This window comes from Trachemys scripta, chromosome 2 (assembly GCF_013100865.1).
Source record: "Trachemys scripta elegans isolate TJP31775 chromosome 2, CAS_Tse_1.0, whole genome shotgun sequence".
In the NCBI taxonomy this organism is placed as follows: domain Eukaryota; kingdom Metazoa; phylum Chordata; order Testudines; family Emydidae; genus Trachemys; species Trachemys scripta.
In genome coordinates, this window is record NC_048299.1 from 86,599,406 (window position 1) to 86,623,194 (window position 23,789).

Sequence of the window (23,789 nt, forward strand, 5' to 3'; positions counted from 1 at the left end):
TAAATATTTTATTTCTACAGAGTTCATGAGAAGTGTTTTTAAAGACATTTTGGACAAGAGAGAGAGTACTTAACAAAATAGATTTACATTTGAATTGTCCAACTTTGTAGCATGAAGTTTTGACTTTTTTTTCCTTTTGCACCAATCAATCACCCAATCCTTTTATCAAGGCACCTGTCAAGTGCCAGGTAGATTATCCCAATAGTAATGAAGCTAAATAAAATTAACATTGTTTTAAAGATGTAGTTTCTGATGCTGTATAAATGGTGTGTAATGTCCTGTATTGGTTTTATAAAAACCTTCAACATTATAAGGTTTTTTTCTCCTGCTTCCTGACTGCTACTTTCAGGGTCCTTTCTCCTTGAGCAATTGACTCTTACAGAGTTGGAACAGTGAAACTGACCCCACGCATCTGACCGCTGTCAACTCCAGTTAAATGGGGGGAGGAATAGAAAGAAACACCCCCCCCCCTACTTTTTCAATTAGAGAGTTACCCCGAAACACAATGTCCCGGCAAATTGGTTTCCAACCTGCCAGCGGCCTTCGGACAGCGGGGAGCGCTCCCCGAGCAGGGCATGGGGGTGTTAAAGCCTCTCCTGCCCCAGGGGCTGCGCTGCCTGCCAGGGAGGGGGCTGCGTGTGCCTGTGGCAGCATCGGCCCAGCAGCACCCAGCGTGCTGGGGACAGGAGCACGGAGACGTGGCTGGGAGAGGGGCCTCGGGGCTGATGCTCCCTGAGGGGAGCAAATCCGGTTAACCCCCCTTCCCAACGGGGGCACAAGATGGAAGCGGCTTTGTGCACAGCCCCCCGCGGTCCCGCTCACCTTGGAGCCCGTGTCTCCAGTCCCGGGGCGACCCCTCTTGGCCCAGGCCCAGCAATTCCCTCACCCTCTGGGCCAGGGGGGCGCTGGGTTTCTGGGGCTCGCTCTTGGCCCCTTTCCTCCCGGTTCCTCCCTTCCGCATGGCGCCGGCCCCGCAGGACAGCTGCCTGCCCGGCTGCTTTTGCTGCAGCCCGCGGCCGCTCCTGGGGCTCGCTCCGGGCTGGGGCGCCCCAGCGGCTTGGGGCGAGGGCGGCTGAGCGCCGAGGGGCTTGAGCGGCGACTCTTTGTGTCTGCCTCGGGTTTGCACGACCATCTCCGCATAGTCCCCGCTAGCGGGGGTGGGGGCGGAGCCGGGGAAGGGCGACGCCCCGGGGCGGTCACACTCCGCTCTGCCCCGCCGGATCTCAATGGGTGGTGCTGGTGCTGGCCCGGGCCGCGCCGCCTGCTCCGCCCCGCAGGCCACGTGGAGCAGGCGGGGCGCCGGAGCCGAGTCTCGCTCCCTCCCCGGCAACGGGCACCGGGCGTTCTGCTGGTAACTGTCACAGCAACGGCCGGACGCCGGGCCCGCGCGCCGCCCTCGAGACCAGCGGCTCTGCCCCGCCTTCCTCTCGCTCCACCCTCGCTGCTCTGACCCTGACAGCCGCCCTCCCCCAGTGCGGCTCTGCCTGCCCTCGCCCCTGCTGCTCCCCTGAGCCTCCGGCCTCCCCATGCTGCTGGGAAGCTTGTCCTGGTCCCCTGGCCGCCTTGCGCCTTGATCCCCTCCTCGGGGCTGCCCCTCTGGCGTCACCTCCCTGCCTGCCCCGCACCGCTTCCTGGCTCCCTCCTGCTTGGCTGATTTCGTTAAAACCTTTTCTTTAATTCAATAAAGTGCTCGAGCTGGAGCTGAACGGTCGGGCCTTTGGGTTGCTTTTAAATGTCAGCTGGGGCGGGGAGTCGCGCTTCGTTCCCTGGAGCTAAATTGTCAGTCGCTCCCCAGCCACAGGCGATGGCTCCCCTGGCCCTCCGCTGTGTGGCTGGCTGTGGTTTACGTGATCATTTGTTACAGCGATTGCAACAGCCTAGTTATGTCTGCCCACAGCTTTGAGAGCTTTGTGTGGTTTCTGAGGGCCAGAGGCTCAACTGGGGCAAATATGCAGTCAATAGAGGCTTCACCAGCTAAGGATTTGGACCAGGAGTTAAAGTCTCTGGCTTTCATGACAAAGGATGTGATGATTATTATTATTTTGCAAATGGGTTTCAGTGAATCATTTTAAGCTTCTCTCTCTTAAAAAAAAATCCCACTCATGCACACTGTCACATCTAGGGAATGCTTGATAGTGTGTACTGTGCTGTAGGACTGGGACACTTGTTGGGGTACCAGAAGACTGTATTAAAGAATTTCTGAGTTCTAGGCTTGTTTACTAAGCAGTCTGACTCCTTCATTTTATAGGGGATGGAGAGAATAGCATAATAGCAGCACACAGTATAACTGAGTGCCTGGAAACATGGATAATCCTACATATTCTCTGTCTGGTTGTTGTGTATGTGTACCTCTGGAACCTGAAATACTATTTCACAACTTTCTAAATCAGTCTTCTTAAGTAAATCACAACAGCTATCACTGCACCTCCTACACCAATAATTACAATTACTAAGAATTACAATTCCTCTTTCTCCAGAGGCGCAAATACAGCACTACTGTGACAGGAGACTGTATTGCAGCAGAACTCTTTCTCCATCCCAATTGTGCTTATTTGGCCAGGGGACTACTGAGGCCAAATAGTATCAGATCTGAAAGCAATGTTAAAATATATATTGTTTAATTTACATTTTTAGAATGATTAACTAGAACAAAGGGTAGGGCCTCCACCCACAAATACATATCCTTTTACTGTAGCTTCTCCTCCAGATTCCTTTCATTGTTTTTCTCTGACCCTTGATTATTGTCTGTCCTGTAACTTATGTCTACTCTAACCACTTACACTCCTTGGTCCTGTTCTGTACGTTATCTCTGTTCAGCCTGTCTTCTGGTCCCCTTTCTCACTCTGTACTATATCCTTCTGCTTCTCGGTTTTCTAGTCTTCTGAATTTTCTCTGCATTTGTCTTTCCTCTTGATTCTCTTCCTACATTGTTCTTGGGTTCCTGCACTTCTCTCCTTCCACATCAGCAGTTTTGCAACCTGTCCTAAAACTTACAAAACAGTTCCTATTTTCATGTGCTTCTCCTGTTTCTTGAGTATCTTTTAGGAATCTTAATGTTGGAATTCAGGGTTTCAACATCATATTGTACATCAATAAGTTCCATCAATGCATGATAATATCCGCAACATGAGTAAACAACTGCTTCTCAGACTCAGCTACCAAGGTAAAGGGTACGTTATAAAAGATACAATGATAATGTAAGATAAAAAACATATAAGACAACAAAAATAGTAAAAAGATTAAGATGAGAAGCTGGGTGAAGTGAGGCCTCGGGAAGTTATGTGGTTTACCCAAGGTCAAACAGGAAATCCATCACAGAACTAGAACTCCAGTTCTCCTGATTCCTAGTCCTGTGTTTCAATTTCAAAATCACACACTCCCTACATCCATACTTTGAACAGTTCTTTTCTAGAGTCCAAATGTATATCAGGAAAATATTTGGGAGTGAGAGGGTAGCATTGTTTTTTTAATAAGAAAAGGAACATGGGACCAGAGATTTCCGTGGCAATTGAAAAGACAGTGGGTCTGACTCAAAGAGAAAGAAAAGATGGAGTACTGGCAGGAACAGATTTAATAGTGGGCAAATGCCAACTGGGGTCTTCTCTGTGTTGGGCCCTTCTGGACCCCTCGCTCATCTGAACATCAAAGGGGTGCAGTAATTCACTCGGTTCTGCAACTCTTTGATCTAACCCATGCCTCTCCATGTCAGACTCTAGAGCTCCTGCCTAGCTCTGTGGTTTTTCTAGCTCTCTTGTCTGCTTCAGTCCCCCACTCCATGGGCTTCCAGCCTCAGTTCCACTATATTCCGTCCCTACCATCATTCCGTTCTCCCTTGCAACCTGTTTTCACACCCTCACCCCAATTCCAGCCATACACTATGTCAGACCCTACCATTGGAGACCGCCAGTTTACTTACCAGGTAGGAGTGCAGTTTTCTGCTGCAGCTCTTAGGGACACAGCATGAACTTTCCTGCCCAAAGGGAAGAGGCAGCAAAGGTGGATATATGCACATCCAATTCTGGCCTGCTCTAGGCCCACAATGTAACTTAATCAGCCCAGCCTAGGAGCAACAGTACTACCCTAGTGTTGTGGCCCCAACAAACCTTGGCAGGGCCCAGCACTGGAGCTTACGGGAAAGGCTGCTTAGAGCACAATGCAGCTTCCGTATGCAATGTCTGCCCTGGGGTAACTCTTGATTTGCTTGCTACAGGCCCTTTACAGCCCCTATGCACTACCACAGTAGCGTAAGGAGCCATAGTAGAGCCCAGAATAACACCCTGGCTCTTTATTCTTAAATTTGTGCCTAGATAGTGCTAAGGACTTGCATTTCTTGTGCCATAAGGGGTATCCGAAGAGGGAGTAAAAACCCATCCTTCTTGACAATTGCAGCAATCCTTGCGTCCTTTCTTCCCTATATCTGTGTCCACTTGCTGTTTGTTCTAGTAGTCTTAGCTCTGTGCACATGCATTTATCTGTCCAGTGATAAGTATTAATATAATTTATATGCCATGTAAAGCTTCCAACAGTGTGTATCATCAGAAATGGGGAACAGGAAATGGGAATCCAGGACTTTTAAATGCTCTCTCTTATTTGGAGCCTAAGATTTTAAATAAACTCTTCTCCAAATTCTACTTGTGGTTATCAAACACAAAAGATAGATTTCTCTGCCATTTGGTTGCAACTTATTAGATATGAAGCCTATACAAAAGAAAAATAATTAAACCATTTTATATGTTTGAAATAAAAACAAAGCTATTTATGAGACCAAACAGCTAAAAAGAATATTGCGAAATTCTAGTCTACTCTTCCTGTCATCTGATTTTTGTCATCCTGTTTTGCCTTAAACCCTAGCTATGTTTGCCTGTTGTCCAGATCACCTGGTCCTCATAAAAACCAGCAAGTAGCTCAGTTGAACTGTAGGGAGGAGCAGACTCCCGCGGGAGTTCCTAGGTCAGGTGATAGAGACCAGTTTATTAATGACTGACTAGGTCAAAGGGAAAAGGACATGTCTGATACATTGACATTGTGCTATTCTGAAGAATTAAAATTGAAGTCCTGGGAAAAAAAAGGGGGACTGGAATATTCTGGCTGGAGGGTGTTCTGGTGCGCAGTCAGCCTGCTGGCACACACTCAGTCTCACTATTCCATCGGTTTGTAATGGGAGCCAGATTTTTTTAAATAAAGTAGCAGCCATCTGTCGATAGATCTAATCACAATTATTATTTTAAAAGAGACAGGAGAGAGATGCAATCTACTGTATATTTGTGACAGCAGAGATCAGAACACTCTTACATATTCACCTGGGGTTCAATTCTCCCCCTCAGGATACAAATAACTCCCGTTTAAATCAATTGGAATTGTTCATATCCTGAAGGGAGTGAAATGGTCCAAGAGCAGCCCCCAGCCCAGGACCCCCCCCCCCCCCGGCTCCCCACCCAGGGCAGATGGAGGGTCTGCAGCTCCCCACAGCTGCCAGGGCAGCTCTTACCATGGCCCAGCTGCAGCTCTTTGGCCCCCAAGGCTCCATCCCCAGGCTGGAAGCCTGAGCCAGGTCAAGGTGCCTTTCTGGAAATTTTGCTTTAGTCATACAAGTTCTTGGGCTTAATACAGGAGTAACAGGGTGAAATTGTATTGCCTGTGATATACAGGAGCTCAGATTAGATGATCTGATGGTCCCTTCTGGCCTTACATTCTATGAATCTATGAGTGATAGGCTAAACCTACCCAAATATCTTGTAATATCCTTAATAATAATAACAAAGATGGCTGTACCCATTTTACCTGGCTTAGAAGTTGAGTGGTCCCTAGTTCTTCTGTGTGAGGATCCTCCACCCAGCTGTGCTCTTTCTGATCCAGACTTCCAACTTTTTGAAACCGGAACTGCAAGAACAATTCATCTGCGGGTTGCAGCTGATGTTTTTCTCAATTAATGAGTAAATAAAACAGGCTTAACCTTTAGCATGAAAATCTACTGAGTCAGAGATTTTCCATCTCTTGCATCTGAAGAAGTGAGGTTCTTACCCACAAAAGCTTATGCTCCCAATACTTCTGTTAGTCTTAAAGGTGCCACAGGACCCTCTGTTGCTTTTTACAGATTCAGACTAACATGGCTACCCCTCTGATACAAGAGATTTTCCAGTTATTATAGAATTTAGATCAAATTCTTCCCAGGTGCAACCACACTGATACCAATGGAGAGTTATACCAGGAATGAATTTAGTCCATTGTATTCAAGAAAAGAGTAACTAGGGAAAATACCACTTACTGTATTTCCCTGTATTAGGGAAAGTATCATCAGCATCTTTCCCTGGAGGGTAAATCCCCCTCTTGATTTACTACTGCAAGTGTAATTTGCACCCTAACCTGCAGTAGTAAATCAAGTCTAATGGATGAAAGCAGGAAATGAAACTGACTGAAATACTTGTCAATGAATTTTCTACATTTAAGCTCTTTGTATATTCAAATATTATTTAGTGTCAGATTTTCGGGGTTTGAATTGTGAGTGCATTAAGTATCCAAATTTGTAGAAATGTCATGCTCTACTAGCCTAAAGAAGAGATCTGTGTAGCTCTAAAGCTTGTCTCTTTCGCCAGCATAAGTTGGTCCAATAAAAGATATTAGCTCACCCACCTTGTCTTTCTAATGCTCAACTAACACCATTATAACCTGTTCTTAATAATAGTCAGCTTGCTAAAATTGTATTAACATTAAGCAGATATAACCAGCAGACTCAAGGCAATTGTATATAATGATCCACAATGGGGAATTGTGCAAGTTACAACTAGACTCTAGAGATCTGAGCAAGATTACATTTTAGTCATTCTTCTATACAGTCTACATTGAGCAGCACCTGTACTGTACCGCTACTGTACCTGATCCAATGCCCGCTGCATCTTATTGTCTTGAAATGGCTTACCATTCATTACATGTCTTTTCTGGGATTTCCAAGAAGTAATTTCGAATGGGACCTCTCTTTTATCCACAGCTGATTTTTTTAAAAAAAGTGATTCCAGCAAATACAAATGGTCCAAAAGGCTAATAAGAGCCACATGGTCCTTTTGCTAAGGTGATTTCAAAACCATTTTAACTATAAACATGGAACAACGTACCTAGAATAAGGGGAAACGCCCTTGTTCCTTCACTCACTTACATCAACACAAATCAGGAGGAACTCCATTTAATTCATCGAGTAGCTTCACTGAGCTTCATTGAAGCTCCGTGGTGTAAAAGATAAGAAGATAAAATTATTATTATTTATCTGATCTGTGGGGGTTACTGGCGACCCTAAAATTAAGATTGGGACTCGAATGTGCGAGGCACTGTACATCATAAGACATAGTCCATACCCTAAACGGCATACAATCTATAATAAACAAGAAACCAACAAAAAGATGCAGAGCAGGATACAACATGCAAGTAAAGTAGTCCAGATGTATCACAGTTCAGGGCAACTGCACCTGTGTTTCCCCTCGGTGGGCCAGCAAGGGCACCCCCTCTAAGCTTCCAACTCCTCAACTGTTACCTTTCTTGGCACTCACTCCCTTCTGGCCAGGATATTTCCAGTCTGCACAATTCCCTGACTTCATCGTGTCATTTCCAGCAGAGAGACAGGCTATGCAAGCACACTCGCTTGCTTTCTCTTCAGAAACTGATAACAGAGGGATTGTCAACAGTTATAAATACCACACAGTTCTTTCTATACAAGCCTATTTTATTAAGGTAAAAGCTCTCCAGAGACAACATATTAAAAACAACAAAAGACCTACATGCTAATAAGCCTACCAGAGATCACTCCAATCCTAACATGGGCTCTGGCTGGAACAGTCCTTCCAAACCCCTCTCAAGAGGGTTTTTTTTTGTGGTCACAAGTTCATCATAGCCACAGCTTAGAACAAGCACCCAGTCTTATCGGCCTCTGTAGGGCAAATCCTTCCAACCCTTATCTAAGGATTAGGGCCATCCGTGGACCAGAGGTCTTGTCCATTTGCTGGATCAGGAAGGTGGCCCTGAACCAGTTTAATACCATGCTATTTATCCAAATATCCTTTCTTTATCTATTGGTCCCTGGAGAATCCAGTTTGAACTAATATATGCACACCTCTCTGGGGGTGGGAAGTAACTTCAAAGCGTTGATACTGGAGGAATTACATAGCACCCCCCTCTTACTAGAGAAGGTACATACAACAACACATACACAATTACATTTTAATAAAATGGACCCCAAAGGTATTAAATATAATTCAATAAGGTTTAACTTAATTCAATAACGTTTATTCAGGATATTGTCAGGCCCTCACAGGGAGATGAATAGGCACCAGTACTGTCAGTTCCATTTGTTTGTGGGGGAACTGGGTGGCAGCTAAGACAATCAACAAATTAAGGACAGAGTAGGGGAAAACAATCCAAATCTGTGCAACTGTTATATATGTTTGTTATGTGTTCTTATTTTCCATGCTGTATATGCACTTTTAAAAAGTTGCACATTGTTCTTTCATTGCAGCACAATGTGATGCAGTTGCAAGAAAGGCTATCATCATTCTGGGGTATATCAAAGGGTGTCATATGTAAGAAGTAATTATTTCACTCTACTCAGCATTTGAGAGGCCTCAGATGGAATATTGTGTCCAGTTCTGGGCAACACACTTTAGCAAAGATGTGGACAAATTGGAGAAAGTCCAATGGAGAGCAACAAAAATTATTAAAAAATAAAAATCAAAAACCTGACCAATGAGGAAAGGTTAAAAAATCTGGACATTTTCAGTCTTCAGAAGAGAAGACTGAGGTGGGAGCTTATAACAGTCTTCAGCTGTTAAGGGGCTGTTATATAGAGAACCATGGTCTAATGTTCTTTATGTCCACTGAAGGTAGGACAAGAAGTAATCATCGTAATCTGCAGGGAGATTGAGGTTTGATATTAGGAAAAGCTTTCTAACTATAAGGATACTTAATTACTGAAATAGGTTAGTAAGGGAGACTGTGGCATTCCCATCACTGGAGGGTTTTAAGAATAAGTTAGACAAACACCTGTCAGGGATGGTCTGGGTATACTTGCTCCTGCCTCAGCATGGGGAGAAGGATTAGATGACCCCTCATTCTCCCTTCCAGCCCTATATTTCTATGATTCTATCATAATCTTGGCCTTCCAAGAACATTGATCTGGACATTGCAAAGTGCAGCTGCTTTTGCCTCAGTTACTATGACTACAGACAATACTTTTTCTACCTTCCATTCATTATTTGCAAATCAAACACACATTGAACTCTTGTTCTTGATGATTAATGTCAGCAGTTTCATCCATCATCACCCGAAATACCCCCCATCTTTTTTCACTAGTCTGGTAGTCTGTGTCTGAATTGTCGTGCTGATTATTTCATTATGGGTCCCATGACCTGAACAATTCAAACCCTTAGAGCCAGGTTGCAAAAATTATTATGCCCATATACTTAAAAAGTTATCTGAACACATTTCTATTTTCACTTTTGTCACTTTCATTATGGTGTCTAAATGGAACAATTAGCTTACATATTATCCTTATGAAGTCCAAATGTCTGCCAATATACTGCCTATTCAGCCTTTTCTCTTTTTCTCCCACCAATAAAGCAATTTCTTGAACCACCGGTAACCATACATCTATTGTTTTCTTTCAGCTGAGATAATCTGTGTCAATGCCTCAGCAGATGAGCTCTGAGGGATAGAACCTTTTGGCTGCTTTCTAGGCGTACTTTTGAAGTTAGAGTGCCCTTTTCTGATAAAGGCATCCTCTTTATTTCTGAGACAGTGTTATGCATCATCTTACAAGTAAAACAGAGTGCTGCAGCTTTTGAGACAATTAACTCAATAAAGAATAACAGGCAGGAGCATACAAAATATTCTGGGACAAAACATCCATATTTGTCTCAAGACACATTTATATGCAACTACATACCTGACTTGAAGAGCATTATCAATTTTTTACTGTCCAGAAAATGGGATGTTGGGGGAAGCTTATTTGCTACCTAGTAAGAATGCTTTGTCAGAATTGCAGCTACTTTAAATTAAACCAACAAAGGAAAATATTTAAGGAAAATACTCATCTGACTTCTTTGAGTATTTGTACGCACCTCACTCATAGCAATTACAACTGACTAAACTTCATAGTTCAAGTTCAATGGCAGGGAATTAACACTGTACAGTTTTTATAATGAAAATAGCTCAGACATTGTATAAAGCACTGCTGGGAATAGAAGTCAGATCTCAAATTTGTCAGACTTACATCGAATTTACTTAGGTGTTATCTACACTTAAAATGCTACAGCACTTCAGTGTAGACACTATCTATGCTGACAGAAGGGATTCTCCTGTCGGTGTAAGTAATCCATCCCCTGAGAGGGAATAGTTAGGCCTACAGAAGAATTCTTCTGTCAGCCTACCATTGTCTGCACAGGGACTTAAGTTGGCTTAACTACACTGCTCAGAGAATTTTAGAAGGAAAAAGCCCCCTTGTTGGACAGCCTCTTAGGGTACGTCTACACTACCCGCCAGATTGGAGGGTAGTGATCGATCTACTGGGGATCGATTTATCACATCTAGTCTAGTGTAGACATGATAAATCAAAGCCCGATCACTCTGCCGTCGACTCCTGTACTCCACCGCAGTGAGAGGCGGAAGCGGAGTTGACAGGGGAGTGTCGGTCGTCGACCCTGCATCGTGAGGATGGCCAGGTAAGTTGACCTAAGATACGTCGACTTCAGCTACGCTATTCTCATAGCTGAAGTTGCGTATCTTAGATGGTTTCCCCGCCCCCCCCCAGTGTAGACCAGGCCTTAGATGGTATGAAAGACGGTAATAACTCTCCTTTTGGGTAAAAGAGAAGTTAGCTGAGATGAGCTGAAGCTGTTGTTGCTGCTGCTGTTAAAGTCTGATCCCAAATCATTTCAGGTGGTGTTTGGGATTCAGTGGGAGCTGATAGGGGTGGTGAAGTCATCTGGGTCCCTCTTTCTAGCCTGGTCTGGTCAGGACAAATTTCTGGATTAAGAAGAAGAAGGTCTGGGATCCCAGGAAATGGTGGGGGTGGCAGCCCTGAGGGTGAAACTCGCTCTGGTAGTCTCCATGTGTTCTTCTGAATAAACCCTCCAAAGTCTCTTTCTGTAAGGACCCAAAAATGGGAGTGATGGTTTGAATAGCCCATTCCTTATCATTTTTTCCATCAATTAGGCCTCGTATTTGACACACCAATTTTAGTTCATTAATTTCTGGTTCCACATCTTCTGTTTTTATTAAGCATGATTTCAGCATAGTCCTTGAATTAGATCAATGTGTCTTTTTGTTTGGACTAATTTAGTTTCTTTGTCTGGTTTTCTTGCACCCATTTATTAGATTAATTATTGAAAACAACTTGACTCACTTTCCATCACTCTGGGAGAATGACTTTAATCAACTGGGGGGCTTAGGAAGGCTGATGCATCGGTACAAGGTCTAGCTGGCTGGACTGCATAGTCCCCCTGCCCAACAAAGGTGTCAGGCATGGGGCCTTCAGCTGGGAGTCAGCCTCAGACCTTTAGACCTAGGAACAATGATCAGTCACTACCTAGACCCAGGGGGTTTAGAAGCACATGAGCTGGCACCTGGTCACCAGCATCAAACACACTTTCCAGAGCCTATAACAATTATAGCAAGATATAGCTTTGTCTAACATAACTTCTTTCTCACACCAAGTCATTAGCATTCTCCAGCATGACTGGCTGTTTCAGCCAGGATCCAGCCATCACAAAATCAAAGAGCTGATTTCTTTGTTCCCTAAGAAGATGGAGCCCCAAAGTTCCTTATATGCCCAAAGTTTTTCTTTGACTTCAAAATCAGGAAGCTCTCCTGGGGACTCAGCTCAGTTCACTCTTCCCACCAGGGATCTGACTCCATGTTAATACTGCAGTCTCCTGGGATTTACATTGCAAATGATTGTCCTGCAGTCTTCCATGCAAATGATCATCCTGAAGTCTCCAATACAAATGGACAGCCTATTTTCTGTGTCTGGTCACACCTGGCTCGGTTTACACCTGAGTCAAAGAGGTCTTTGCCTTCCCCTTTGTCTGGAAAAAACTGTTTTGCCTTCTTTGCCTGTTTACAGTCTCCAAAACATAGTATTAGAGCATATCCCTAATTTCACATAGACCATCATTACATACATGTTGCAGTGATAGTGCTGACCAGAGTGTTATTAGTTTTCAAGTGATACATTATAAGACACCTTTTAAATAAATATTATGCCAGCAGTGTGTGTGAGGTGTATTGAGCTAGTAGAGCCAGCAGAGTTTTACTGTTACATACTGGGGACATCTTTGCCATCGGACATCGGTGCTCTGAGGGTGACAATATTGATGTCCCTCCAATGCTACCCATAGAGATCAGATATTGTCCTGAACAATTGGTGGTGTTAGCTGACACCCCCTGAGCAGGGCATATATACCAGCATCAACAAGCTGTGGGAAAGAGATCAGGACATTCACACCATCAGCACACTGCACTATCGTCAGTTTCAACAGTGAAGCTGATGGAAATCAAAGAGGCTACTGAAAAGGACATTCAACTACTGTACAGACAGTCATGAAAGCAATACTAGCAGGGTGACCAGAAAACAAAACCAAGTACCGGTAGGAGCAGAACCATTTTTTCAAATGAAAGATGAGCTGAGTGTGCAGGATAGAATCATATTTCGAGGACAGAAAGCTGTTGTCCCTGCCTCATTACAAAAGGATGCCATGCAAAAAATACTCACCTCATACCTGGGCATTGACAGCTGTTTTAGCCAGGATTGAGTGTGTGTTTACTGGCTGGGAATGAATACACGACGATATGTGATAACTGCCAGCAGAAAGAGACCCTGTACTACATGATCTGTCCATCCAATCTTGGGAAAAGGTGGGAGAGGATAGATTTACCGTCAAGAAAAAGCAGTACTTGATTACAGTCGACTAGTATTCCAATTTTTGGGAGGTTGATGTCCTACCTGATACAAGAAGCATGGCAGTGACGGGCAAACTGGAGGCCCATTTTGTTGTAGTCATGGTGGCCCCAGGATGTTAGAAAGACAATATATTTTATTGGACCAATTGCTGTTGGTGAAAGAGACAAACTTTCAAGCTACACAGAGCTCTTCTTCAGAGACCAGCCCTGGAGAACTCAGTGTAGCTCAAAAGCTTGTCTTTCACTAACAGAAGTTTGTCTAATAAAAGATATTACCTCACACATCTTTCAATAGCTTTTGTTTAATATTTTCTAAAATGTATAAGAATTATAAATATTTTACCACCAATAATGCATAAAGACCATCATAGCTTAGAGCATCTCACATTTCAGCCATCTGATGAACTAGTGCATGTGTGCTTTTGTTGTGTTGCCTTCCACTTTTGTGTCAGTGCTGAGTATTTTTGCTTTGCTATACTAAGGTATTCAAAAGCACACAGTTTAAGAAGCATAGAAGGCAAAATCCTCAACTAGTGTAAGCTGATGTGGAAGTACATTAGTTTACAGCAGCTCAGGATCCGGTACAGAATCTGCACAGGTAAATTTGGTGGGACTTGATGATTCACAGGACTGACAATTGGTTACAGAGTTGATCATTGGCTCAGACATGGCCTAGGTAGGTAACAATTAAAAGTAAACAGTAAACATTTGATGGCTGTTTGGTGCTGTTCAAAGTTGATTAGTTAGATAACATTTGTAAAGTGCTTTGAACATAAGTAGCACTATGCTAAATATTTATTACTGTTAGTAATAAACCGGTGAGCTCATTTCTTGATTCAGGTGCAGGAACACCTCTATTTGCACAGATTTTACCCACTCTCCCCCTTGAACAGTGTACAATAGAATTTAAAATAAAAATAGGAGTTGCACACCTAATCCACTATGAATAGAGCTCAAATAATGAATGCTCCACAGCCTCTGTAGGTCTGTCAGTAATCGTTACATGTGAAAATGGCATTATGCAACCAGCAGATGGCACTGGGAGTCTGTTAAATAAATAATCCTGAAGAAGAGCTCTAAGCTTCTCTCTCTCGACAACAGAAGTTGGTCCAATAAAAGATACTACTACCTCATCCAGCTTGTCTCTCTAATGTCCAGGGACTGACACAGCTACAACTACATTGCATAAACACAATATAGTAATTTTAAAAGATTTATTCATTTTTTTTCAGGGGGCATTTGTTAATTTGAAAACATTAGTACGCAGGGAGAAATACCATACCAAGATTTTATTTCCTACAGTTTCTTAGTTTTATAGTTACTAACAAGAACACTAAAGCAGTCATTTATTGTGACACACATTGCAAAAAACAAAACTGTTGCTCAGTACAATTTTTTATTATATTGTATATCACAATATTATAAAGAAACTGTTAATATACAGACCACAGGTAAAATTTTCAAACTTGGCTAAGTGATTTAGGAGCTTATATCCCATTTTCAAAAGTGACGTAGACACATAAGAGAAAAAATTATTTTGCTGATATAGCTTATTTTGTTCAGGAAACTGGTTTGAACTATATCAGCAAACCCTTTCTACTTCAGCATTGGCATCCCAAGCATTCAAAACTTATGAGTCAGGACCCCTCAAAAATCATGAGATTATCTTAAACACAAGATTTAAAAAATAATAATTTGGAGGTACTTTTATTTGCCTTCTCATTTCTGAATGTTTAGGGTGCATGTGGTCGACATTTTCCAGCATTTCTCTGCAACTATGAGGGCTAGAAATTTAGTATTTAATGAAAACTGAAAGTCTTGGTTCCAGCAGCTGCGGCTTTAAGAAAACATACCAAATATCACAAGACTTGTGAAAAAAATCACAAGAGTTGGAAACACTGGGTGCTTTTGAAAATGTTGCCTTAAATTCTGAAATGAAACATTTTGGTTTATAGATTAGATTTAGATGAGTGTAGCCATCTCAAATTCAGATTTAAAATGAGCTTCCTGTGTCACAACAGTTCAGCAGTATAGAGGATCACAGAGTCATGTGACCATGGGTCAAGCAAAGTAAATCAATCAGTTCATGTGCTCTTTGAATTGTTATTCTGGAAGCCCAGTAAGAAGAGCTGAAGCTACACTTACTTTTCATGAACAGGTTTCCTTGCTGCAGAAAGGACGCTGAGAGACCTTTTAAGCTATACTTTTGTCTTACATAAACAAAGAACAATTTCTTCATTGAGAATCAGGTTTCTGTCTTCTCTATCAAAGTGTCTTTATTCTTTAAGAATTATTTTCCCTAATTAAGTGCAGCATGGTATGTAAGATTTTTGCAAAACACTTAGAATCTCCCCACTACTTCCATATGCTCTTCTAAGCCCTGTGTTTTCAGTCATTTCACGTGAGAAATCTATTTACAAAAATATGCCATTAATTCAACATCAGTGACATTTAGAACAGAACAAAAGTGAAGTCATTATTTGTTTTAAACTTATTTATTTCATGTACTCCACTAGTGGATGTTTTGCAAGTGTCTGTTTCTTTTCTCTGCATATCTGCAACATCTTGTTGCACTTATTAATTCTTATGGTTTTCATTATTTAAACTAAGATGATATACAGTTCTCTACTTCCTTTTCTGGGGCTCTTTGTATTTCTGTCTGCGTGAATGATCTCTCCACTGGGTGCGTGCTCGTCTCGTGTTGTGAAATACGGATGTGATAGAAAGCCATTATTTTGGCTCCATTAATTATCTTTGTGTGTTTGAATCATTGATTTCGGCTGCAGTCCTGCAAATAACTCCATGCAGGCAGACCCCTGCATCTGTGCAGCATCCCAATGAAGTCAGTAGGAGTCCACCAGCACACTGTAACTTTCAGATCAGGTTCGTAAAGATTAGTTCTTCCTGCCTTTGAGTCTTGAGTCAGCTTAAGCATGAACCTAAGTACTTCGCTGAATCAGAGCCATGATAACTGGTGCAACTAAAATTTTGTTGCATGCCGTGGTTCTTCTCAAGTTACATTATTATAAAAGTCTTCTTGCTGGGCTACTGTTGTCTTCTTTAACCAGCTTACAATTTGTTTATAATCATGTGGCTTGTGTGATTTTTCTTCTTCCCACTGTTTTCTTATGACTCTGTTACGTAAATGTCTCCATTGCCTTCCAGTTTCCCTGCAGTACACATTTATGTGCTGTTGGCATGCAAAGCTAATCGTGTGGGAATGGCATGTTATTTGTTTAATTTAGTATCTATACTTACATTCACACTAAACACTGGCTCTGATGCTGTGTTTCTGATTTATTTCCATAGTAGTATGGTAAAAATCTGGATATTTCCTTTTTTCAGTTGGGGACTTTTGCCTATTTTTTCCATTTTGGTGAAAGTCTCCACCTCATGAGATTCACATTGGTGACTCATTTTTCCAGTGTAACTCAACTCATTTTTTCACGTCTTTCTCAACTCATTTTTTCACGTCTTCTTTTAAGAACAAGACTTCCCTATTTGTGAAATATTGCTTACCAAATTTGCTCTGAAGTTTAGATTTTAAAAAAGAACCAATATGATTGAAACTCTTCCCATATCTTCAGTGGGAGTTTTGTCTGAGAAAGGACTATGGCTCACATTAAGCACTGAGGCATGATTAAGTACCTCACTGACTCAGGACTTGAATATAGACTTCACAACTGATCTATTGCACTTAATTCCTTTTTAAAAAATGTTACTCTGTGTAGTTCTTAAAATATTTTTTCTATAGCTGTACTTTGGTGAGTCAGATGCAAATGGTGTCTTTAAAAAAACAACAACCTGAAAACCCACAGATGCCCTGGTACATGAAGGTGATTTTGGTGAGTATCTAGCAGACTCTAGAAACCTCAGCTAGAAATTATGAAATGGCCCAAAGAACCAAAGAATAATTAAAATAATCTTCAGTGTCTGGACTATATGCTGATTCTTTGCATTAAGGACAAAGCCTGCTCTTTCCACTGAAGGTACCCTCTTGCAGTAGCACTGGTATGGTTGCACTGTGCAAGGAGGCACAGTGCAAGGTGTGCACACTGCCTGCCAAAGGTGAAGCTCAGCTCTCCACAGGAGCTCTCCAAGTGCAATAGTAGGTCAATAGGCATAGCCCCTTGCCTACCCAGGCCCTCAAATAGCTGTTGAATGCCTGCACAGGAGCCTTTATGGAGCAGGGTTACATGACACAAAGGTGGTGTGCATCTCCTGCTTAAGCTAAAAAAATCTTGTACTAGTTTTGCTGCAGAAAGAAACATGAGGCGCTTCTTGTGAAGCACCGAAAATTTCATAAAATTTTGAAAAAAATCTCACCTATTCACATTTTCTTGTTGCTGGTTCATGTTAGTGGCACCTTCCATTGTAGAGGCTAGGTGTGGGTTTTCAAAGCATCCCTGGTCTGGAAGCCTCAACATTATCTCCTAACCATTCAGCCAGGATCTCCAATAGGAACTCTATATATGACATAGGAGAGAAAGGTAAGGAGGTAGGCTCCCAGGTGGGTATCCCTGTCATGATGTGCAGAACGTGAATAGGAGAGTGTTAATTGCCAGTTTACATAACCCAAGGACCAGAGATCACCCAAAGAAATTAATAGGCAGCAAGTTTAAAACAAAACAAAAATCTCTTCACACAATACAGAGTCAACCTGTGAAACGTGTTGCTAAGGGATGCTGTGAAGAGCAAAAGCATAACTGAGTTAAAAAAAAGCATTAGATAAGTTTATGGAGGATAGATTCATCAATGGCAACCAGCCAAGATGGTGAGACACGCAACCCCATGCTCTGGGTGTCCCTAAAACTCTGACTGCCAGAAGCCAAGACTGGACAACACGGGATGGATAACTCAATAATTGCCCTCTTCCGTGGGCAGCCGGTGAGGCTAACCCCCGGCCCCTCCCCTTCTGCCCCATTTCCCTCCCTCCCCCCTTCTACCTCCCCCTCCCCCTTAGGAGCCCCAAGCATCCCCACTGTGGCCCCCCCAGCCCCAGCACCAGACAGTCTGGGGTGGGGGGGCCAAGGCCCCAGCACTGATGCACCACAGTCTCAGCACCCACAGCCCCTGGGCGGCGCAGCCACAGCACTCCCAGCCTCAGTGCTGTGGGCAGCCGGGCAACACAGCCGCCGTGCCCCCAACCCCGGTGCTCAGGCGGCCTCCAGTCCCGGTGCTCAGCGGCCAGCCACAGAATGCCGGGCAGGCAGTGTGGCCCAGCACCAGCCACCCCAGCAGCCCTGAGTCCCTACAGGAGGCAAGCTGGCCTGGGGGCGGGGCCACAGTAGGCTGTTTGGGAAGGCACAGCCTCCCCTTGCCTATGATACCCACCGCCCATGCCCTCTTCAGTTCATTCCCTCTGAGGATATGGCATTGGCCACTGTCAGATGACAGGATACTGGGCTAGATGGACCATTGGTCTGATCCAGCATGGCCATTCCTATGTTCTAATGACTGAAAATGGGGAACAAAATGCTAGTTTAAAGAAATGATTACTGTGTGATTGCTGGACCTTTAACATAGCTGGATCTACACTGCATTAGACCCACTTTATAAATAAGACAGCACTACAATGATTAACTACACCTTAACATAACTACACCAATTTCCTGACATTGCTCTTATAACCAGAAACTACATAGCAATCCCTTGAAAAATATTATGGTTGAAATTTTCAAAGCTGCCCTAGAGGATTTAGATGCACAATTTCCATTGAAATAAGTGGAAGCTGTGCATCTAAATTCCCTAGATGGCTTTGAAAATGTCAGCCTATATATATGTTTGCAATGTTTGTCCCAGGATATCAGAGAGACAAGGTGGGTGAGGTACTATCTTTTTTTGGACCAACTTTTGTTGGTGAATAAGACAAGCTTTCGAGCTTACACAGAGCTGAAGAAGACCTGAAGAAGAGCTCTGTGCATAGGCGCCAGCTTCTTCTGGGCCTGGGGGGGTGCCCCGCTCTGCTCCAGGTCCCGCCTCCACCCTCCCTTTCCCCCAAGACCCTACCCCCATCCCACCTCTTCCCTCCCCTGCTCCGCCCCAGACCCTGCCCCCACTCACCCTTTCTCCCAAGTCCCCACCCCCTACTCCACCTCTTCCTGCCCCTGTCCCACCTCTTCCTGTCCAGTTCTGTCCCCTTCCCTGAGTGTGCCCCATCCCCGCTCCTCCCAGAGCTTCCTGCACACCGCAAAACAGCTGATTGCAGCAGGCAGTAGGCGCTGGGAGGGAGGAGAAGGAGTTGATCAGTGGGGATGCCAGTGGGTGAGAGGCAATGGTGGAGAAGTGGGGAGCTGGCTTCCAGTGAGTGCTAAGCACTCACTAATTTTTTTCTGTGGGTGCTCGAGCCCTGAAGCAGCCACGGAGTCGGCGCCTCTGGCTCTGTGTAAGCTTGTCTCTTTCACCAATAGGAGTCAGTCCAATAAAAGATATGACCGCACCCACCTATATATCTTTTAGCCTATATATCCGTTAGTCTTTTCCCTCAGAGGGCATCTGAGCTGGAAGACATTTTTCACTGACTGAAAACTCAAGTAGCTGTCTGTTCAGCAGTACTGGAAACCATGCCAAGATGTCTTGAGTGCTAGGCAAGATATATGGTACATACTAATTCATTTAAAGACAACTGAAAAATGATTAAAACCTTGTAAAGTAAATTATAGGGGCACAAATGAGGAGGGGGCTACAGATTATTAAAAGTAAAAACAGCTGCTCAAAACAGACATGGTAGGCCACATCTCCTGAGCTGCTCTGGGGAAGGTAGATAATCTGTCTACATAGGAGAGATCACGGATGATGTACATTAAAAGGAGGAAGACAAAGAGAAATGCTTCATATCAGCGATGCATGGGTCCCCTGAAACCCTTTAAAAGAAGGTCTTTGATGTGCAGAACTGGCCATAAGGACCAAAGACCAAGAGGAAGCCCAGGAGAAAGAGGGGATGCTCTCCACCTGGTAAAAGAGATATATTCTATTCAACATGGCTTTTGTTCACAGTGGAATGCACCAAATCCAAACTAGACATGTTCCAAATAGCCCTACACAGACCAACATCAAGAAAAGCATCTACATCAAAGTGGCACCTCTATCAGCCATTACAGAGGCAGCCCCCATCACCGTTTTTATAGCAGGGAATAGCATAGATTATATGGATTTAAACAACAGGTTGCTGTACCTTTGTTGCAAGATTGTAAGAGAAGACGGAACCGCCTGCACCAGGGGGCTGAAGTGGGCCTGGTGAATTACCCTCGGGTGTTTATTTTCAGTCAGTTGGATGTCACATTGGAAGACTGCCTCATAAGACAAAGCAACAACTGTTACCCTTACAGGGCCTTTATAGATTTGGTGCTCAATTACCCTACAACACCCTCACCACACAATTTTCCGGTGGCATGTTCTACAAAGACAAGAAGCAAAGGAGCTGGATGACGAGAATTAAGGGTTTGAGAGGAGGGCAAACCTAACAATCCAGAGTGGGATGATAGAGCTGTTGGGTCATCTACACAGAGACTTGTTTTTTCAAGAAAAACTTTTGTTGAATGGCGTGGATGTGAAAATTAAACTGACATGATGTTCAGATGCCTTCTGCTTAATGGGCGATGCAACTGAAGGCGCTAAACTGCAGATTATATCAGCGTCTCTTTTTCAGGGGAAGACTAATGCTATCTGCCTGTATTACAAACCTAACCCCGGTGAAGAAATCCATTATTATGATTTTACCAGCCTGTATCCTTTTGTAAACAAAGCCAGAGAATACTCTATTGGACACCTGAATATCATTCCTGGACAAATTTGGACTCCTCATAAATTATTTTGGAATTGCAAAAGTTAAAGTGTACCCACCATGAGGCCTCTTTTCCCCATTGTTATCTATCACAGTGGGTGGCAAACATATGTTCCCCACTATGCCAAACCTGTGCAGAATCTGAGAAGCAGGAGACATGCACTCATACTGATGAGAAGAGATCTATCCTGGGGACTTAGTGCACAGTGGAATTGAACGTGGCTGTAGCAAAAGGGCAATGGTGGTGAAATTCTATGAAATCTGCCATTTTGAAGAAAAATCTGAAACTTTTTTCCAAGTACATAAAATTACACCTCCATGAGAAACAAAAGGCTTCAGGGTATCCCAACTGATACATGGACGAAGAAAAACAAACTAAGAATGTTAATGATTTCTACCAGAAAGAAGGCATGTGTTTACACCAACATGAGATCACGTTGAACTCTGCAAAGCGCCAAATTGCTAAATTCCCTGTGGGGTAGCTCAGTGGTCTTACTTACTGCTAAAATTTGGCCAAAGAACAAACCTACTCAATACTAGCATCGGAGGACATATTTTCTAGACCTTTAATCATTTTGGTTGCTCTTTTCTGGACTTTCCTCAATTTGTCCACATCTTTCCTGAAATGTGGTACCCAGAACTGGACACAATATTCCAGGCCTAATCAGTTCAGGGTAGAGCAGCATTACTTCTTGTGTCTTGCCTACAACAGTCCTGCTAATGCAGCCAAGAATGTTTGCCTTTTATTTTTTTTGCGCAAGAGTGTTACACTATTTACCCATATTTAGCTTGTGATCAACTATGACCCACAGATCCTTTTCTGCACTACTCCTTCCTTGGCAATCATTTTCCATTTTGTATGTGTGCAACTGATTGTTCCTTCCTAAGTAGAGTACTTTGCATTTGTTCTTATTGAATTTCATCCTATTTACTTCAGACCATTTCTACAGTTTGTCCAGATCATTCTGAATTTTAATCCTATCCTCCAAAGCACTTGCAGCCGCTCCCAGCTTGGTATCATCCACAAATGTTATAAATCTACTCTCTATGCCATTATCTAAATAATTGATGAAGATATTGAACAGAACCGGACCCAGAAATGATCTCTGCGACACCCCATTCAACATGCCCTTCCAGCTTGTCTGTGAACCACTGATGATTACTCTCTGGGAATAGTTTTCCAACCAGTTATGCACTCACCTTATAGTAGCTCCATCTAGGTTGTATTTCCCTAGTTTGTTTATGAGAAGGTCATGCAAGACAGTATCAAAAGCCTTACTAAAATCAAGATAAACCACATCTACCTCTTCCCCCTAGCCACAAGCCTTGTTACCCCATCAAATAAAGCTATTAGGTTGATTTGACATGATTTGTTCTTGAGAAATCCATGCTGACTTGTTATTTATCAGCTTATCATCTCCTAGGTGTCTGCAAATTGATTGCTTAATTATTTGCTTCATTATCTTTCCAGGTACTGAAGTTAAACTGACTGGTCTGTAATTCCCCAGGTTGTCCTCATTCCCCTTTTTATAGATTGACACTATATTTGCCCTTTTCCAGTCCTCTGGAATCTCACTGTTTTCTAGGACTTTTCAAAGATAATCACTAATGGCTCAGATATCTCCATAGTCAGCTCCTTGAGTATTCAAGGATGTATTTCATCAGGCCCTGGGGACCTGAAAACATCTAACTCGACTAAGTAATTTTTAACTTGTACTTTCCCTATTTTAGCCTCTGCTCCTACCTCATTGTCACTGGCATTCGTTAAGTTAGATGTCCAATTGCTACTGAACTTTTTAGTGAAAACTGAAACAAAAAAGTAATTTGGCATTTCTGCCATTTCCACATTTCTATTAGAGCTCCCCCCCTCCCCCGCCAGAGTAACAGCCCTACCCTGTCTTTGATCTTCCTCTTGATTCTAATGTATTTGTAGAATGTTTTCTTGTTACCCTTTATGTCTCTAGCTAGTTTATCTCATTTTGTGCCTTGGCCTTTCTAATTTTGTTCCTACGTACTTGTATTATTTGTTTATATTCATCCTTTGTAATTTGACCTAATTTCCACTTTTTGTAGGTCTCTTTTTTGAGTTTCAGATATTGAAGATCTTCTGGTTAAGCCAGCATGATCTCTTGCAATACTTCCTAGCTTTCCTATGCAGTGGGATAGTTTGCTTTTGTGCCCTTAATAGTGTCTCTTTGAAAAACTGCCAACTCTCTTGAACTGTTTTCTCCTTAGACTTGCTTACCAAGGGATTTTAGCTACCATCTCCCTGAGTTGCTAAAGTCTGCCTTCTTGAAATCCATTCTCTTTATTGTGCTGTATTCCCTCCTACCATTCTTTAGAACATTCTTGAAAAAAAAAAAAATATAAACCCCTCTATCATGACACAGACTAGATGCTATATGTGAAAAGGGAGAGTGACTGGAACCCCGCCCCCCCCCTTTGTGGGATTATTTAGGGGACCTCACAAGCAAGATCCCACCAGATCAACACATTAGAGTTTGTATCAGCCAGTCTGAAAACATACGGGTACAAACTGTCAGGAGGAAAGGCCTGCATGAAAGTCAAAGGGATTACCCTGAACATAGCAAGCTGTGAAAAGATCAACTTTGACAGTTTGAAAGATCTAGTCCTGGACTATAATGTAGACCCGGCAAAGAATTAAAAAAAAAAGTTAGAGGTGCAGCAGCTCTCTATTGTAAGGAACAAAAATAAGTGACAAATAGAGACAAAGACCCTTAAGAAAACGCAGAAAGTAGTTTACAACAAGAGGGTCACCAGAGAAGGCTTTAAAATCCTACCCTCTGGCTTTTGAAAATGGATACGTGGTGGAAACACCCCTTTTTCAGTAATTCTTGCAGGGCCTAGAAAGTGCGGGAAAAGTTACTTTATAAAAAATGTGTTGGATAATGCTGAGTGAACGTTGCCTGTTATGCCTAAGAATAGTGTGTGGTGTTGCAGTTGCTGGCAACCTTTGTATAAAGAATTGCTTTGTAAATACCCCTTTATCAGTTTTGTGGACGGGTTGCCTGATGCTTTGTTTTCCTACCAATAAAGTAAATATGAT

The 23,789-nt window shown here is 43.0% G+C and overlaps 1 protein-coding gene across 6 annotated transcripts in view; it reads right to left on the reverse strand.

The window, feature by feature from the left end:
• DPY19L1 (dpy-19 like C-mannosyltransferase 1) overlaps window positions 1–17,784 on the reverse strand; it is a 112,521-nt gene extending 94,737 nt beyond the window's left edge. Inside the window, exons 1-3 of one of the 6 annotated variants that reach the window (XM_034761182.1) lie at window positions 9,523–10,343; window positions 7,110–7,214; window positions 5,782–5,880 (exon numbers count right to left, since the gene is read on the reverse strand). Coding sequence is in view for 2 of the 6 variants with exons in the window: in XM_034761180.1 (XP_034617071.1) it covers window positions 823–1,132 (310 nt within the window). In the remaining 4 variants the exon portion in view is untranslated. Of the gene's footprint in view, window positions 1–822; window positions 1,214–5,781; window positions 5,881–7,109; window positions 8,673–9,522; window positions 10,344–17,265 lie in introns of those variants that run through there. The other 5 variants (XM_034761183.1, XM_034761184.1, XM_034761181.1 and 2 more) reach the window with 5 other exon arrangements.
• Between the last annotated feature and the right edge of the window lie 6,005 nt (window positions 17,785–23,789).